The 19,741-nt window shown below is 33.0% G+C and overlaps 2 protein-coding genes across 2 annotated transcripts in view; one reads left to right on the plus strand and one right to left on the minus strand.

Moving 5' to 3' along the window:
• Nucleotides 1-19,741, minus strand: part of acaa2 (acetyl-CoA acyltransferase 2) — a 654,279-nt gene that overhangs the window by 185,585 nt on the left and 448,953 nt on the right. The window lies entirely within an intron of this gene.
• Nucleotides 1-19,741, plus strand: part of eeig1a (estrogen-induced osteoclastogenesis regulator 1a) — an 83,814-nt gene that overhangs the window by 38,074 nt on the left and 25,999 nt on the right. Inside the window, exons 3-4 of the mRNA XM_003199038.7 lie at nt 8,266-8,386; nt 10,266-10,295. Coding sequence (XP_003199086.1) covers nt 8,266-8,386; nt 10,266-10,295 — 151 coding nt within the window. The remainder of the gene's footprint in view (nt 1-8,265; nt 8,387-10,265; nt 10,296-19,741) is intronic.

A 19,741-nucleotide genomic window follows, 5' to 3' on the forward strand; every position in this document is an offset into this window, starting at 1 on the left:
ACTGTTGTTACTACAGTGATGAAACAAAGCATCACGGTCTCTGGAATGCTGGGAAGGAATGTGTCGGGGGGAGAATTAACCACACCGACTCTGATAGCAACAAGAGCTTGAACAGAAGAAATGGAAGAAGAAGAAGCCTACAATATGAAACCTTCAGATGACCCTGAACACGTCTGAATGGTGCTTCAGAAATAATAAGCACATATTGTTGTGGACACTCAGAGTTTTTGTAAGCTGTGTGTGTGTGTGTGTGTGTGTGTGTGTTTATATATCCAGTGGTTAAAATGATTGTTAAGTAAAGTAAAAAATTTTTGATCTGTTTAAAATTTGACTGCTTATATTTTGTTGTCTTAAAAGTTTGGGGGCTGTAAGTTTTCAAAAAAATCTCTTTTGGATAAAAAAGATACATTTTTAGTAAAATTTGTCAATTCTGGTTTATTAAAAAAAATTATGGTTCCCAAAAATCTTTGACCTAAAATTCAAATCTCAATCAATTGAACATTTTAATTTGATTACATTAATTATTTAATTATTTTTAAAATTGTATTTATTTGCCATCATAGTTCACTGTAATGTTAGGCTCAATCCCAATTCAATTTTTGTACTCCTACCCCTTTCCCTTCTTCCTTACAACCGAGGGTTAAGGGGAAGGGCTTCAAAATTTAATGGCCAAACAGGCGCACTTCCGCATTTTAGAATAAGGTCAATAGCAGACACTGTAAAAAGCTCATTCACAGCCACTAGACTTTTAGAATATTCGAGTGTCAGACTGTTGTGGGACTGCTATACAGGAGTTATTATAGATTATCGATCGCGAAACTTTGTGTTTTTTTATTTTTTTTTTAGCTTTTTTGTTTAAATAGCTCGACGGTAAAACACGAACACAGTTATGAATATATTAAAGCATGTGTTTGTTTGTTGTAAAAATTCGTAATAATTACAAAAATACTAATTTGTGGACCTCCTTACTTCCAGGTTCAACTCTATTGCCGCTTGTGCTGGGAATTTTTCTTACATCTTGGTTTCGAGTGTGGTTCTAAAAAAATCTTTGTTCAAGAGGCTACTCACCCCTTACCCTTAGCCCTACGCCTTCAAGCTATAGAGAATTGGGACACCCCTACCCCTTTGACATGACGCAAAACGAAGGGTAAGGGGAAGGGCTAATGGGTAGAATTGGGATTGAGCCTTAGTGAATATGTTCACATATTACCAACTCTAGTCTCCGCCACAAACCGACCGATTAGGGCTGGGCGGATAAACTATATTATATCAAATTGCGATGAAATTGATTTCAATAACAATGATAAGCTCTGGACTTTTTATTCTGTATTGATTTAGGAGCCAATCACACAGCAGAAATGTACAACAATGAGAGTCTAAAAGTGTGCTGATATCAAAGATTTACCGAATTTTCTACCGCCAAAAATTTATCAGCAAAAATATGTTATGCTATTTAATGATCCCTTTAATTTAATGGCGTCAGTTTTGTTGGGGTACTCTTTTAAATCTGGAAGCTTTAACAACTTACATTGAAATATATATCCTTATCCTTTAATATGGAAAATAATTATTGAGATTTGCCATATTGCCCAGCCCTATGACCAATCACAAAGCTTGCACTATGCATGGTCACGACACGTAGTTACATTTTTTGAGAGGTGCACGGGTATGCAACCACACATATGCATGCACTCCACTCAGAAGTATAAATCTTCTTAACAGAGCGGGGTCACTTGACCCCACATGCAGTAGGGAAAGCTTTAAAAATTGGCCTGGAAAAATTAGAACGATTTTTAGGTTATGAATGTCTATTTCGAATACTTTTCGATTTATGGCCCAGCCCATGGAAAAAGGATATATTTCTTTGATCAGTACATTTATATTTCTACGTTTATTTTTAAATTGTTAATAATAGCCTAGTGGTTAGCACGCTGACATATTGTGCTGAAGCACTTCAGGGCGTCCCGAGTTTGAATCAAGGCTCGAGGCATTTCTCCCCCCCCCCCCCTCTCACTTTGCTTCCTGTCTAATTTCTGTCCTATCTAATAAAGGCAAAAAGGCCAACATCAAGACTGCCAATATTAAAATAAAAAGCCAAACTGAAAAATAAAATGCAAACACAATTTTCACGCTATAATAGTGACACAATTCAACTTGATTTTCATTTCCAATCTTTATTTGATTTATTTAAAATTGACAGGGTTTACCTTCCATAGTTGTCAACATAACTCACTGGAAACCCAAAATACTTCCGCACCAGTGACTTCATTAAAAGAGGAGAGGGTTTAAGCTCTGACGACGGGTCTCCTGCGTCTGCAGTTTAACAAGCACTTCAACAAGCACTTCAACAAGCATGGATTTTTTCCGGCTTGGCAAGCCAAGCTGACTTGACATGGGGGCGGGCAGAATAGACGATTCTATTTTTTGATTCGATAATCGAAATTGAGCATAAATTTCGATCTAAAATCGAAATCGTGACACCCTTAAACAGGCTACTAAGTAACTTCTGTTGTTGCTTTGCACTGGGTCTCACTTCTGACATTCAGTTTCAAACCGTCTGCTAGTTATTTTATTTCAAGATATAAGGTGAACTATGTACTGCTGCTTTCAGTAGTATGGCAATAAATGTCACGTAAAATGTATTTAAACTCACACTGGTAGCATTTACCACTGAATAAAACCCATAATCAGTACCTGAGGTGATCTTTATCATAGTATATGCTGTTGTTCTGCTGAGACGTCACGGAAATGGAAAGCATTTCTACAATAGTCATTTCGCGCATCGCCATCATAGAATGGTTCGGACAAAAACCCCTTTTAACAGGGAAAGGATATGAACACAAAAGGACACGGTGTTATGGTTTGGGATCATCTGTGTCAAATGAGTTTATGTTGTGCCCTTATTTATATAAATGTGTAACTGTGAGCAAACGTGTGCAGTTTAGTCTGAGAACATGAACCTGAGTCACACACTAATGCCACTCCTCAGTGGGGTATGAAGTGTGTGTGTGTGTGTGTGTGAAGGATTGGGAACAGATGCTGTCACTGGCGATAAGCCACATTACAGCGCTCTGAATGTTTTCCTAGATGGAGATCTGCTGTGGTTCTGTCCTGAAGCTGTGATGTGTGTTTACTTTGACCAGGTTCATGATGATATAATGTTTTCATATCATTCAGCAGGTTGATTTTGTGCAGCTGCAGACAAATCCACTCAAACCTGGTCTTAAAGAGGTTTCCCTGTGGTTTTAGACCATCGCTATGCGGTTGCTAAGGCACAGGATGTTCGCAGTAGGGCTGCACTATTTTGGCAAAAATGTGAATCACGATTTTTTTGCTTAAAAATAAGATCACGATACTTTCTCACGATTCTGTAAATGTGAAATAAATGTTAATATGATTAGGATTTGTTTAAAGGTTCACATTAAATTTATGGTGGGGAAACTGACCTGGACAAACTGGGGTGCTAAAGTTAATCTAGTATAGTTTTAAAAACGTGTCTATTTTTTATTATGTTGAAAAAACTGCATGTATAACAATACAGTTTGCTTGTTTTGATACATTATTTAGACCGTGTGATAGAGCTGCACAAATAATCGTTAAAAGATCGCGATCTCGATTCGACCCTTTAGACGATCTTAATCCAGCATTTCTACGATTCTGCCAATCATATTTTCAAGTTCAGGAGAGAAGAAAAGGCGGCTGTTTATTGTTTCACATACATTGCTTAGTGACACTGACACCTCTAAATGATGTTGAATGAGTCACATACTGTATTTATAAGGTATAATTCACCTAAAAATGTCATTTTTGTCTTCATATTATGATGTTTTCGCAGCCAGGAAATCACATGTGACGTTGTTATCACACGTTATCACAGAGAGGGCGCCAGTGGGCTCTACTTAATGATAGATGCGTGCGCGTCTACTTTAGTGAACAGAACCTGCATATGTTGTGAGTAACGGGTAATACAGTTGTAAATAATATTCAGTTTGTGGCACAAAGTGATCGTTTGGGAGCCGCGCGAAGTATGAACAAGCACTTAGCAGTCATAATGAAACAGAAAGTGTGCACTACATTTAAATGATCATATCGCATTTTAGAGTTATGATTACGACAAGCATCTGATATGTTCTTTCTTTCATAGCGAACCCACAGTTGTGCATGAAAATAAATGTTTACAATGTCAGTATAACTACTCCAGCCTATATATTGTTGAATATAATCTGATAATGGCAAATGTCTGATTTTTTATGACAGATTGCAAGCATATATCTCAAACATAATAATTCAACATCATAATTATTATAAGTAGAATAGAATTCTTTATAAAAACCAGTATACCACTTAAAATTATTATCGATGTTGTGCCATATGTTTGATTTTACCATACCTTTATTTTACATCTACAGAATCGTGAGAAAATTGTGATCTTTATTTTAAGCAAAAAAATCGCAATTCCCATTTTAGCCAGAATCGTGCAGCTCTACCGTGTGACTAAGAAATAACTACATTTGAGGCAGGTAAAAATATTTTCCTTTTCTCTTAGAATGTTTGTTAATGTTTAGTCCTGTAAAGGTTTGACATTTCATTTATGGTAGTCTTTAAAAGGTCTTAAAGTCTCAAATTCGACTTGATGAAACCTGCAGGAACCCTGAGGCATCCTGGGTGGTTGCTAGATGATTTCTTACTATAATTATTAATGTAATATTTGCTATTCTAATTTAACGTCAGCTTAAACCCTGCAGTTTACAAGAAACCAAGAGTTTATTTCCTCCGTCGTATTATTAGATGTATTTGCATAGCAGATGGTCTGAAGCTCATGAATATTCAGTACTGTTTGTTCATGGCTTTCTTTACATTCTCAAAGACAGTCAGGAGTTTGTGTGTGTGTGTGTGTATGTGTGTGTGTTTTGACTTGATGCTTGTGTGTTTGTGTAGTAAATAAGAAGTTGTGTTTGTGAATGTAGATGTTTTTTAGCAGGCTATTTTGCAGCTGTAAGTATTAGTAGGAACTAGTAGTCAAATGGTTTTTGGGCCAAAATAAGTGGAACTGTGATGTTTGATTTGCATTTCTATTTCTATCGCACACAATGAAGCTGTGTATGGAAGGGGATTGGGCTCAGAAACAACCCAGTCTGAGGCAGAAAATTTGTATTGAAGGTGATGTGAGGACTAGGGCAGCACAATATTTCGGAAAATGATCTTTATCGTGGTAATAGTATATGCAGTATATCGCAAATGCTTGATGAATTATATTCATTTTATGCATCATTTCGTTATCTAAATTTGATCAGATGGGGCTTTGCTATATTTATGCCCCACCTCCTCAGTAGTTACTGTATTTCTATTGGCTGGAGCGACAACACAAAGGTGAACTCAGAGCTGAAAACAAACACTAATGGACAAAGTCAAGATGAGAGGGGAAAATGACAACCACCACTCAGAGTCTGGAATACATGGAGAGGTGTTCACTCATTCATAATGTTTTAAAGACTAATTGTTTGTACTGGACTAATTTTTTTTCTAAATAAGATCTTAATTTTAATATCATTAAATAAATAAAAGCATAACTAATAAAAACTAATTTATATCTTATATCATAGCAACAACCAACAGGCCAAGGCCAGTGCACCATTATGGTATTCTTCACGAATGTCTGATGTTTGTATCAGTGTATAATGTGCTATTAGGTGACATATAGTCTCAGATAAAGCAGTTTCATTGGCTTATGAACACAAATTGTTTATGAAACTGTGCACGTTGACACAAATTTAGCTTGTTTCATTTAAAGACTCTTTGGCTCTGATTGCCTTCCAAAACTGTGAGGATGCCAGTGCTGATTCATCACATTCTAATTCCTTTTTATGAATTTACATCTTTCATATTTTGCAGGTCCTGCAGGGTTTTGCAAGTGGTTCTGAAGATATTTGTTTTTTGTGTATTTTTAAAGCAAAATACAAGATTAGAAGCAAAAAATGTCATATTTAAATAATGCAATATATGTGTTGTTGTTAGGTTTGTATAAAAACAACAGCCTTATGTGCAGTTTAAATGTTTGTGTAGAACAGAATTTTGATTCATTTTATGAGTTTAATTGATTATTTGTACTTTTTTTTTTTTTTGTAAAAACAAAGCAAGAACTTTTGATTTCTCATGCATTTAAATAGTTTTACTGAAATACTGAAACTCAAGGCTTTTACTTGGCCAAAAAACAAAAGTTTTTTTCTGAAATTTAATATGATTTTACTGTTAAAATATATAAAGATTAACAGTCTACATTATTAACATTATTCTCAATCTACCTGAGAAGCAAAATAGTCTCGTTTTCTAAAATAATTATAATAAATAATTGGTCTAATTAAATGCATAAAACAAGAAAATATGTCTGCTATTGGGCTCAAAAATATTTTTAATTCAAAGGAAAAATACGATTATTTTAGTTTTGGACAGTTTGGTTTTTATTATTTTGGTTTATTATTTATTTATTTATTTATTTTCATGCATAAACATAAACATTTAATTGAGCTTATTAATAAATTTATTAATACATTTAATAAATAAAGCTGAATTAATTAATTTATATATTAATTTATTTATTTATTCATTCATGTTTAAGCATAAACATTTATTAATAAGCTCAATGAATTATTAATTAAATTAATTAACTAATTTATTTATTTATGCATTTATTTATTTATTCATGTTTATATATAAACATATTTATTAATTATCTCAAGTAATTAATAATTAATTTATTAATTCATTAATTTATTTAATCATTCATTCATGTTTATGCATAAACGTATTTATTAATAAGCTCAATTAAACGTTTATGTTTATGCATAAACATGGATGAATAAGTAAATATATAAATTAATTAATTGAGCATATTAATAAATGTATTTATTTTTTTAATATGTAATATCCCGTATCACTTTGCTTCCCAAGTAATGAATCTTGATTTTACAATGTTTATTAATTTATACTGTAAAATAAACTGATACTATCTAATATACTATATACTATTTTGTTGCAGTGTATTCTAGATAATTACTAAAAATGTTGGCATTTTTCATATTTAATATAAATATCTGATCAATAACATTCTACAATAATGACAGTATTCTCTATCTTGTTTTCTAAGAAAAAAGGTCAAAATTAAATGTTTAAAACAAAAATATGTCTGCCATTGGGCTCAACTGTTAATTCAAAGGAAAAATAAGACTATATTTAAATAAATAAGAATAAAAAAAAATCTACCCTACTGGCTGATTTTATTTATTTATTTTTATATTTTATGCATAAACAGATTTAATTGAGCTTATTAAGGAATTTATTTATTTAAAAAAACAGTAATATCTGTATAATTTTCTTTCCAAAGTAATGAATCTTGATTTTACATTGTTTACATTGTAATTGACTGATACTGAACAAGGCGATCATTTTGTTGATTCCTAGTTAAAAAAAATGAATCATATGTAATGTAATTTGAATATACTTTTTTTTTTTTTTTACATTTTTCATATTTTATTTTATTAATATCCAAATATTAACAATCTCCGTTATATTCTCAATCTACTTGAGAAGTAAAATAGTCTTGTTTTCTGAAAAAATAAATAAATAAATAAATAACATTAAATGCATTAAACAAGAAACAATGTCGGGCATCGGGCTCAAAATTGTCAAGAAACAATATTATTATTTTCAATTAAGATATAAGATATAATATGTATAAAATAAATAAGATATATTTTATATTAATTTTTCATACCCCACTGACTGATTTTTTTTTTCCTTTATTTATCTGTTTCATAAATAAAACATTTAAATTAGCTTATTAATACATTTATTTCTTTAAAACAAATACATAATATCCCGTTTCATTTTGCTTCTCAAGTAATGAATGTTAATTTCACAATGTTTAGACAATTATACTGTACAATACACCGATACTGAATAAGAAGATGATTTTGTTGCAGTGTTTCCTTCACATTACAAATAAACACTCAAGAATGGCTCTTATATTGAAATAAACGGCGTTGGCTTTAGTTGAAGAGCGTGTGGTTTTATTTGATCCTGGTTTCTATTCTTTGAAGCTGTGGATGATCTCCAGTGGTGAACTCTTCAGTCCACGAGCAGCCATTACAAACAAACCCACAGCAGGAAACAGCAGCTGGCAACCAACATCAGCACATCAGCGGTGTTGAGTCTGGATCCACATGTGTCTGAAACAACAGCTCTGACTCTCTGTTCTCTCGCCCGCAGGGAAGAAGTCCACCAGAACTGTGTTCGCTGGAGGAAGAGGTTCTCCTTTGTGTGCAAGATGAGCGCCAACTCAAACACGGGTGTTCTGGACCCCTGCATGTGCCGCGTCTCTGTCAGAAAGGTGAGATCAGGATCAGTCTGAGGGCAGAGTTGAGGTTGCAGTGTTCGAGTTAAATTATTGTTGGCAAAATTTATACAGATGAAGTCAGAATTATTGGCCCTCCTGTTTTTTTTAAACATTTTCCGAAATGATGTTTAACAGAGCAAGTCATTTTTTCACAGCATTTCCTATAATATTTTGTCTTCAGGAGAAAGTCTTATTTGTTTTATTTTGGCGAGAATAAAAGTAGTTTTTAATTTCTTGTAAAACCATTTAAAGGTCAATATTATTAGCCCCCTTAAGTGATTTTTTTCCCCGATTTGTCTACAGAACAAACTACTTTTATACAATGACTTGCCTAGTTACCCTAATCGGTATGATCACCAGCGATCTAGCGGCAGCAAATCGTTAGTAAACGCAGTCCGCTAAAGAACTACAAATCCATATATATATTATGGATATATTATTAATATATTATATATTAATATATTATATTATTATTATATTATTATTATGATATATTATTATTATATTATATATTAATGACCAATTAATTATTTGTAGCCTACCGTTTAAACTACCTGACCTGCATGGTCTTTGTTTTACCCATAAACAAATCATACAGTAAATGAATAAAGGCAAGATACACACATAATTACCACCTGTCAATCACTTTTTCTGCGGGACTCGTGAATAGGCAGTGATCTGTGTCGTTATAATGGCGTCGGTAAAAAAGACGCACAACCAACAGGAACCAGTCAACAGTATCTGAGGTGTCCGCTAAAATGACTAAGTACAAGTGAGTGAAAGATTAAAGCAGTCCTCTGACTGCCTGGACCTGCTGTCTCGAGCGCATGGCTGTGTGTGCGTCTGTGTCTGTGTGGTCACGTGATGCGCATTTTCAGAGGAAGGAGGGCTGCTCAGAAATGCTACACGCCAGTGTGGATGTCAAATCGTTGTCGTTCTAAAATGCCATTTAAAAACAAAGACAGTGTAAACAGGGCCTGAGTGTGTACTTTTCGCGAGCGGATTTGCAACGGGGGCGGGCGGAGGATCGCGATGCCGGTGTTGTCTATCGGACGATCCGTACGTAATACGTACATAGCAGAGCTTGCAAAACTGTGTTTTTTTTTGTCGACAACACGAACGTTGTCAACATAACTCACTGGAAATCCAAAATGCTTCCACACCGGCGACTTCATTGAAAGAGGAGAGGGTTTAATCTCTGACGGGTCTCCTGCTAATGCAGTTTAACAAGCACTTCAACAAGCCTGTTTTTTTCCACTTGGCAAGCCAAGCTGACGTGACATGGGGGCGTGGCAGCATCGACGATTCTATTTTTTGATTCGATAATCCAAATTGAGCATAAATTTCGATCAATTTCGATTAAAAATCTAAATCGTGACACCCCTAATATATATATATATATATATATATATATATATATATATATATATATATATATATATATATATATATATATATATATATATATATATATATATATATATACACACACACACATGTATAACATGATCAAAAGAAGGCAAAGATTTGAAAATATAATGACTCTTTAAGGCGATTCAGAGCTACAACAGCTTTATTTATCATGTACTTTGTTCAATGAATGTCTTTGCAGATTGTTTACATTGAAGGGCAGCTACTTTACAAAACTTCACTTATAACATTTTTCCTAAACCTGTATGACCTGTTCTTAAAGGTAAAGTTTAAACCTGGAGCACGTTAATAGCTGAAGTGAAATGAGATGTGAAGCTGTTCTCTGTGTGTTGTGATTCTGAACTGTTGTTGATGAAGAGTGGTCTTTAGGTGTGTCAGGATGAACACTGATGGCGTTTCGTGAGTCCGTCACTGAACCTCACTCTTCCTGTTTTCATTACAGGAACTGAAAGGAGGAAAAGCATATTCAAAGGTGAGTGAAAGCGTCCACATCTTTCCTTTCTGTACGTTTATATATAGAACCAAGATTGTGCAATTTACCATTCATTTATCAGCTATCAATCAACTATTAATAGCGTGAATAAAATAAAAACTTTTGACTTGGTCAAAGATTAATCGCATCCAAAATAAATGTCTGCTTTGACATGATATATGTGTGTATATTATATGTAGTATATTCACTGTGTCTATGTGATGCACACATATATAGAAACAAGCTATCCAAAACAGTTTTGCTTCAGATATTTAAATTTGTATATAATAGGGTATATGTCGAGCTAGTGCTGTTCCCATGCTGATACACTTCCGGTGACCTGTTATTGTGAACTTTTTCTCATTTTATATGGTTCCTTATACAGCATCGATGTTGTAATGTCATTAAAATACATTCAGTTAAATAAACTTTAGCATTTATTTAGTTGCTCAAGCGTAAAACGAGACAAAAAGCCGTTTACTCGCACGCGCCTGTCAGAATCGGCAGACTAACGCAGAAGCTCCATTGAATATACTGGGGTAAAATAAATGCTCATATTATAAAGATATGGCGGGGGAAATGTAATTTAATGCAGTGCTTCTTGTACAATCTGAGACCCACTTTAAATCGGATATCACTCAGCCAGTGGAGATCGCTGATTTTTAAAGAAAACAGACCTTAAACGCACCGGATTTTGCATTGGCATTCAGTTCGCCGGAAGCGCTTAACCCAGGTTACTGGCAAATTAAAAGTCCTATTAGCATGCTTCGGCATATACCCCAGTTCTATCATGTACACATATATAAGTCTTAGGAAGAACAAGTAATAACTTGACTTCTAGTTGATCATTTGGTATCAGAAGTGGCTTATATGAAAGGCAAAGGCCTCTAGATCAGGGGTTCCCAAACTTTTCAGCTCATGACCCCCAAAATAACAATGTCAGTGACTCAGGATCCCCATTTGTCTCGAAGGTAGCTATGCATTTTTGTAGTTATGCATTTTTGCAAACACAACTATAGGCTTATATAAACATGTGCATATTGACAACACAAAAATGCAACAGTCAAAAAAACATAATTATTTAAGTTAATATTAACCTCAAATATCTTATTTCAAAGTATTGTGCCATGAAGGTTGTCAGAAATTTAACCTGGCCCTGTAAAATCAATCTGTTGCAGCTGACGCTATTGCTGTTTGGTTACTCTAAAGACCTCAGGGGTCGAAGTCTAAAAGAAAAAAAAAAATTAAGGGCTGATGGATTTTTTTTGTATGTTGTGGTTGTTGTTTCTTTAATGTAACTATTAACTATCTTCGTTGGGTTATGACTAAAATATGTTAATTCTAATAGTTTGATCAAATTAATTTGAGTTTTGTAAATCACCAAGCAACTCCCGACCCCCACTTTGAGAACCACTGCTCTAGATTACAATTATTTTACCAAAATAAAATATGATCATGCCTTGATTTTGAATGATTTCATTAGGACAGTAAGGTCTGACTTTGCTTAGACAAAAGTCTTGTCCCCAAACAGAAATAATGTTGAGTATAGAATATAAAGTCCTGCTGCAGTGGAGACAGAGTGAATATAGTGTCTGACTCCATCATGAGCTTGGAGGACTGCATCCATACATCTCTGACATGACTCAAATCACTGATTAATAAAGTCATCTGGAATGGCAAAGAAAGTGTTCCTGCAGGACTCCCAGAGTTCATCAAGACTCTTTAGATTCATCTTCAATGCCTCCTCCTTCATCTTACCCCAGACATGCTCAATAATGTTCATTTCTGGTGACTGGGCTGGCCAATCCTGGAGCACCTTGACCTTGTTTGCGTACAGGAAAGTTGATGTGGAGGCTGAAGTATGAGGAGCGCTATCCTGCTGGAGAATTTGCCCTCTCCTGTGGTTTGTAATGTAATGGGCAGCACAAATATCTTGATACCTCAGGCTGTTGATGTTGGAGATCTCTCGCACGACCCCATACTGTTTTTTATCCCTTAACCATGATGTCTCCTTCACCAAACTTGACTGATTTCCATAAGAATCTTGGCTCCATGTGGGTTCCAGTATGTTTTCTGCAGTATTTGTGATAATTAGGATGCAGCTTAATAAATGAATCATCAGAGAAATCCCCCTTCTGACAGTTTTACAAATGATCAACTAGGAGTCAAGTTATTATTTGTTGTATTTACAACTGAGATCCACGACAAGACTCTTGTCAGGTAGCGTATTTACTGTATATATACCATTTTAACAATTTTTTGTATCAGCTATAAGGGAAAGAGACAAATACAATTTGTTTTTCATTTATTAAACAAACAATAGCAAACTGCCAGAATTTTGGTTTTAACTTTTAATTCAAATTTTAGCCTTTTAATAAAAATTTAATAATTTAATAAATTTGGTAACACACATCGAAGGATTAATAAACATCACGATTCTTTAGGTTGGTGGGTGTTTAAATTGAGATCCCGATCTTTGAATGAATAATTGTGTAGCTTTAATCTGTATACATCAATGCAGGTTAAGCACAACACAGGCTCATTCTGAAAACCTAGCCCTATGTACATTTCTGGAGATCGCAAATTCTGTAGCCAGAAGTACGTATGGCTGCATTTAGTCTTTAAAAGAATGATATGGGGTGGTATGACTTCGTTCCCTTTTCGCGCTTACCAGCTGACTGCTTACCTCCCTATGGATGGCTTTCCCGCTGTGACCAGTTTGTCCAGTAGCTTGCCATTTATGTTGGACTTGAGATGCAGAGAGGAGTTGACCATGACAATTGAGTTCGAGTCCGGTTTTAGAGCGCGCAAGACTAAAACAGAAGTCAAAAAATAAAATAAAGAAGTCAATAACAGGATGAGAATGTGGTAAAATCTGAAAAACGTGGTAAAAATCAGGAGAGGGCTTTTCTTTTTCCTGCCTTTTACAACGGATGGGCGCTGGTCAATCAGTGCTTTTTTAAACACTATTGGTTGGGTTTAGGAAAGAGGTGGGTGGGGATATTGGTCGGTCGGTCAGTCAGTCAGTCAACAGCGGCCTCTGGTGGATTTACGCAAGAACAACAAGCGCGAATGTTACTCACTTTAGAAATTTGATATCTCAAATAGTAATAAAATTGTGTTTGTTTAACAAGTAGTGACAGAAAACACCTTTACTAACCTAAGAAAGCCTTTAGGTGTCGACACAACTTCTTCTGTCATCAATATATTTTACAGAGAATCCAAAATGCTTTCATACATGCGATTTGAATGTGGTGGGAGGCGATCTCCTGATAATGTGACATCATGTGAACACTTTCAATAGTCATGTGACAAGATCTTTACAAGCTGTATTTGGAGTCATACATTAAATGAATTCTCTACAGTCAACAAAACATGAATGTTAACTGCGTTTTTGTGCTCGGTCTCACCTCTGTGTTACAGTATAAACTCATTTCTCTGGCGTGTCACAGGATTTACAGGCTCATTATGATGCTGTGGTCATTTGACTGCTGTCTTCAGGCATGTGACGCTTGTCTTACATAAGCAACGCTTATAACTGAACACATAAAAGAGCATTCAAGCTCGTGGCCTGACCTGGCGCCACTCATTAATGTGCTCTAGGTAGTATACCAAACTGAGGAATGTTTTTTCTCTTGCATGTTCTTGCGCTTTAAAGGAGAGCCTTAATATGTGCGTCAAATAACATCAAAATAGCTTTTTTTTAAAAACACAATCAAGTAAAAGTTGAATAAATATTTTTAACATCATTAATTTGAATCAACAGAAAAGACTAAATTAATGTTCGAAATCACTACATAGAATATAAAGATGCATCTGTATATTAGGTTTTTTTTGTGTGTGTATTTGTTGTTTAATGACTCTTCTCATCTTTCAGCTAGTAAGTTCAGCTAGTAGCTTGTTCTCAAATTAGATTGGAAGATTGGAATTTTTTAAATGTATTGTAATGCTAAATGGGAATCACTAATTAGAATGCTACATGGAATAATATTTTAGAATGTTAGGTGGAATAAATTATTGGAATGTTACATGCAATTATATATTTGAATGTTGCATAGAATAATGTATTACAGTGCTTAATGGTAAAATTTAATACAGTGTAAATGCAATAATTTATTCGAATGTTGCATAGAATAATTTATTACAATTCTGAATAATTTAGTAGAATTCTGAATGGATTAATTTATTATAAAGTTGCACAATATTATTTATTATAAAGTTACACATAATAGTGTATTAGAATGATAAATTTAATATTTGTTATAACATTATATAAAATCATTTATTAGAATTCTGAATGGAATAATTTATTATAACTTTTATATAGAATAATTTATTAGAATGTTAAATACATTTTTTTATTAGAATTCTGAATGTTATAATTTATTAGAATATTACACAATAAATTATTAGAATATTACACAGAATAATTTATTAGAATATTACACAATAAATTATTAGAATATTACACAGAATAATTTATTAGAATATTACACAATAAATTATTAGAATATTACACAGAATAATTTATTAGAATATTACACAATAAATTATTAGAATATTACACAGAAAAATGTATTAGAATATTACACAATAAATTATTAGAATATTACATAATAAATTATTAGAATATTACACAATAAATTATTAGAATATTACACAGAATAATTTATTAGAATATTACACAATAAATTATTAGAATATTACACAGAATAATTTATTAGAATATTACACAATAAATTATTAGAATATTACACAGAATAATTTATTAGAATATTACACAATAAATTATTAGAATATTACACAGAATAATTTATTAGAATATTACACAATAAATTATTAGAATATTACACTGAAAAATGTATTAGAATATTACACAATAAATTATTAGAATATTACACAATAAATTATTAGAATATTACACAATAAATTATTAGAATATTACACAGAATAATTTATTAGAATATTACACAATAAATTATTAGAATATTACACAGAATAATTTATTAGAATATTACACAATAAATTATTAGAATATTACACAGAAAAATGTATTAGAATATTACACAATAAATTATTAGAATATTACACAATAAATTATTAGAATATTACACAATAAATTATTAGAATATTACACAGAAAAACTTATTAGAATATTACACAATAAGTTATTAGAATATTACACAATAAATTATTAGAATATTACACAGAATAATTTATTAGAATGCTACACAGATTAATTTATTAGAATATTTACACAATAGTTAGAATGTTACACAGAATAATTTATTAAAATTCTAAATTTAATAATTTATTATAACATTATATCGAGTAATTTATTAAAATTCTAAATGGAAACATTTATTATAACGCTACATGGAATAATTTAAGTCTAAATGGAGTAATTTATTATAATGTTAAATTGAATTATTTATTAGAATTCTGAATGGAATAATTTATTTTAATGTTACAGAATCATTTATTAGAATGCTACATTTAATAATTTATTGTAACATTATATAGAATAATTTATTATAATGCTAAATGGAATAATTTATTAAGTTACACAGAATTATTTATTACAAAGTTACACAGAATTATTTATTGTACTTCTAAATTTATTAATTTGTTAGAGTGATAAATGAAATATTTTATTAGAATGTAACACAGAAATATGTATTAGAATTCTAAATGAAATCAATTATTATAGTGTATATTATAGTGAATTATTTATTAGAATGCTAAATAAAAAAAATGATTAGAATAGCAAATGGAATAAATTATTATAATGTTACATAGAATAATGTATTAGAATTCTGATTGGAAAATGTTATTAGAATGTTACACTGAATAATTTATTAGAATGACAAATTAAATCTTTCATTATAATGTTACATAGAATTATTTATTAAAATTCTGAATGGAATAATTTAATAAAATGTTACACTGAATTATTTATTAGAATTCTGAATTTAATAATTTATTATAACAATCATTCATTCATTTTCTTTTCGGCTTAGCCCCTTTATTAATCTGGGGTCTCCACAGCGGAATGAACCGTCAACTTATCCAGCATACAGTTAAGGTCAGAATTATTAGCCTCCCATTTGAATTTTTTTTTTTTATTATTTCCCAAATGAAGTTTAAATAGAGAAGGACATTTTTACAGTATGTCTGATAATAATTTATCATCTGGAGAAAGTCTTATTTGTTTTATTTCGGCTACAATAAAAGCAGTTTTTAGTTTTTTAAAAGACATTTGAAGGTCAAAATTATTAGCCCCTTGAAGCTATATTTTTCCGATGGTCTACAGAACAAACCATCTTTATACAATAACTTGAGATCAGGTAGTTCTCAAAAGCTCCCCCTGGTATAAGAAGGAAAAGGGGGAGAAAGGGTGGATGGGGGGATTTTTCCCAACAACTAAGATAAGGGGGATAATGTGAAGTGGGCTATATATTGTAGCTTTGGATTAACCTGATTTCAGTCGCGATCAATAATATCAGGTGCTCCTCTGGAAATTAGTTTATCAAACTTCACTTATTAGAATGTTACATGTTTTAAAAACAAAGGAAAACAGTAAATATACGACTTAATACATGGGATATTATTCTCATTGTAGTAATAGAACAAATGTAGTTTTCTAGATTTGTTAGACACCAGCAGCATCAAAGAAATGTAAAACAACAAATAATATAACTAATTATTTCACTTGTGTCTTGTTGTCATTTATTTAAGTGCTCTATATAGTACACAAAGCTGCACTGAAAACCCTAATAAGTTGACTGAACTAAATTGATTAAGTAAACTTGTTGCTTCAATTTAGTAGTAATGGAGTCTCCCAAAATTGGCATATTTAAGTTTATTTAACTTGCCGGTTTTGTAGACTATACTCAAATTGTTCAGTTCACCAAACTTAGTATTCAGTTTGGTGAACTGAACAATTTAAGTATTATCTACAAAACCGGCAAATACATTTTAAACAAAAAATAAGTAGCCATTTATTCACATTATGATGAATAATTACACCTGAAACCATTTGTTTTCTGATTTAAAAAATCCCTTGCACTTAAAAGGTTGCACATATTGGAATTTTACAGTCAAGACTACATTTGTGAAAATGACCTTAAGGATTAATTATGATTTTGAGCTCACTACACTTGAAATCTTAAGTTTATGCATTGTCCTGGTGCATACGTTAAATTAACTCATATATTTAAGTGGACCAAAATGCAAAATTTTAAAAGTTACATTCAGTCAACTTTACTTATTTGTATAAGTAAAGACAATATTAGAGATTGCAGTGTGAGGAATGTTTCATGCTTCAGGATTTAATGGACTTTTCCTCATGTTTTCCCTGCAGCGGGTCTAAGTTTGGATTTCCCTCCTCTAAAAATACTCCAGAGTGAAGAGCTCTTTAAATAAACGCTTCTGTAGCTTTAGGTGTTCAGGAAAATGAAGCAGTCAGACATGACAATAAGTCAACAGGATGTTTACCCAGCAGCCATTACTAAACATTTACTGAGCAAGAGTGATGTGTAACTGAAAAACAGCATGATGAGTATACCGTAAGTCTTTCCAGCTGAAAAAATATGTTTATCGACTAGGAATGTTTTGTTTGACAGCAAAACAAGTGTTTAGAGACTTTCAGCTCTTACACAACAGAATGGAATAAATAAGAATATAATTAAAATAAATAAGGGCAGAGCGGTGACTCTGTGGTTAGCACTGTCACCTCACAGCTAGAAGCTCGCTGGTTCGAGTCCTGGCTGGGCCAGTTGGCATTTCTGTGAGGAGTTCACCCCGTGATGGTGTGGGTTTCCTCCGGGTGCTCCGGTTTCCCCCACAATCCAAACACATGCAATATAGGTAAACTGAATGAACTAGATTGGCCATAGTTTATAAGTGTGTGTGTGTGTGTGAATGCGAGTGTGTATGGGTGTTTCCCAGTACTGTAATGTAAAGCATTTATCATGTGTGATCATACACCCAAAGCACTTCACAATCACGAATCACTCTCCACACCACCACCAGTGTGCAGCATCCACTTTGAGCATCCACTGACCAGGCTCAGCCCTGCTTAGCTTCAGTGAGTGGCTGCAGGGTGATATGGCTGTGGCATACTGGGTTGCGTCTGGAAGGGCAACCACTGCGTAAAACATATGCTGGATAAGTTGGCGGTTCATTCCGCTGTGGCAACCCCTGATAAATAAAGGAACTAAGTCAAAGGAAAATCAGTGTCAATGCTTCCCATTCACTTTGAATGGGTGACGTCAGGCGTTACCGAACTGCATTGTGGATCCGTCGGAGCCGCTTCAGAGGCGTTGCTCGCTGCAGAACTTTTCAAGCGCAGATGGAAGCGTCAGCCAATCCGATCGCTGTATGCAAATACACCAGCTCAGACAGTAGCCAATTGCTTACTACTTTCATTGACTGACGCTGCTATGATTATCGCGTCAGCCCCAACTTTGTCAAGCATCGACGCTGAAGCCCCGTGTGAATGGGGCGTGAATGAATAAATTAAAAATAAATATTATTATACAGAAGTTAGAGTGCATTACATTCATAACAAAAGGATAGTAACAATATTTATGATGTTACAACAAAAATAAAAGTCATATCACTACAAAAATTGAGCTCTGGATCACAGGAATAAATGACATTTTAAATTATATTCACACAGTAAATTTGTTCCAAATTTGTTCCATTATTCCAAATGTTTGGAATAAACATTTTCACAAACTAATAATCAATGTTACCATTATAGTGTCATTTGTTTGCATTTGTTTTATGCGTTTGTTTTTATAATCATTAATTATTTATTATTTTTATTATATATTTATTATTTTGGATCTATGTTTCATTTAGCCAAATACTTATTTTTAATTAAATGATTTGTCAAATATCCAATAACTTAACCAATCAATCAGAATACCAGAAATTGTTAAAAACCCTTTGTCAAGGAATTCAGTAGATGGAAGTTATGTATAGGTTAAAAAGTTCTTGCATCCAGTGTTGTGTTCATATTTATGGTAATGTTTATGTAGCACCGTTGTCCTGCGAGACAACATTTTGTTCCAATTTGTCTGTCTGCACCAAACTCAATGTGACGTGACATGGCAGAAACATTTAAACTGCAGCCACTGCACTCAGAATGAAATGGTAAAGGCTTGTAATCTAAATAATACATATTAAACCTCTTTAATATTATTAATAGTCATACATTCATTCATTTTCTTGTCAGCTTAGTCCCTTTATTAATCCGGGGACGCCACAGCGGAATGAACCGAATGATGCCCTTTCAGCCGCTACCCATATCTAGGGAATCTTCTACCCTCACACAAACACACTCATACACTACAGACAATTTAGCCTACCCAATTCACCTGTACCGCATGTCTTTGGACTGTGGGGGGAATCGGAACACCCGGAGGAAACCCACGCGA

Source organism: Danio rerio, chromosome 8 (genome assembly GCF_049306965.1).
Source record: "Danio rerio strain Tuebingen ecotype United States chromosome 8, GRCz12tu, whole genome shotgun sequence".
Classification (NCBI taxonomy): domain Eukaryota; kingdom Metazoa; phylum Chordata; class Actinopteri; order Cypriniformes; family Danionidae; genus Danio; species Danio rerio.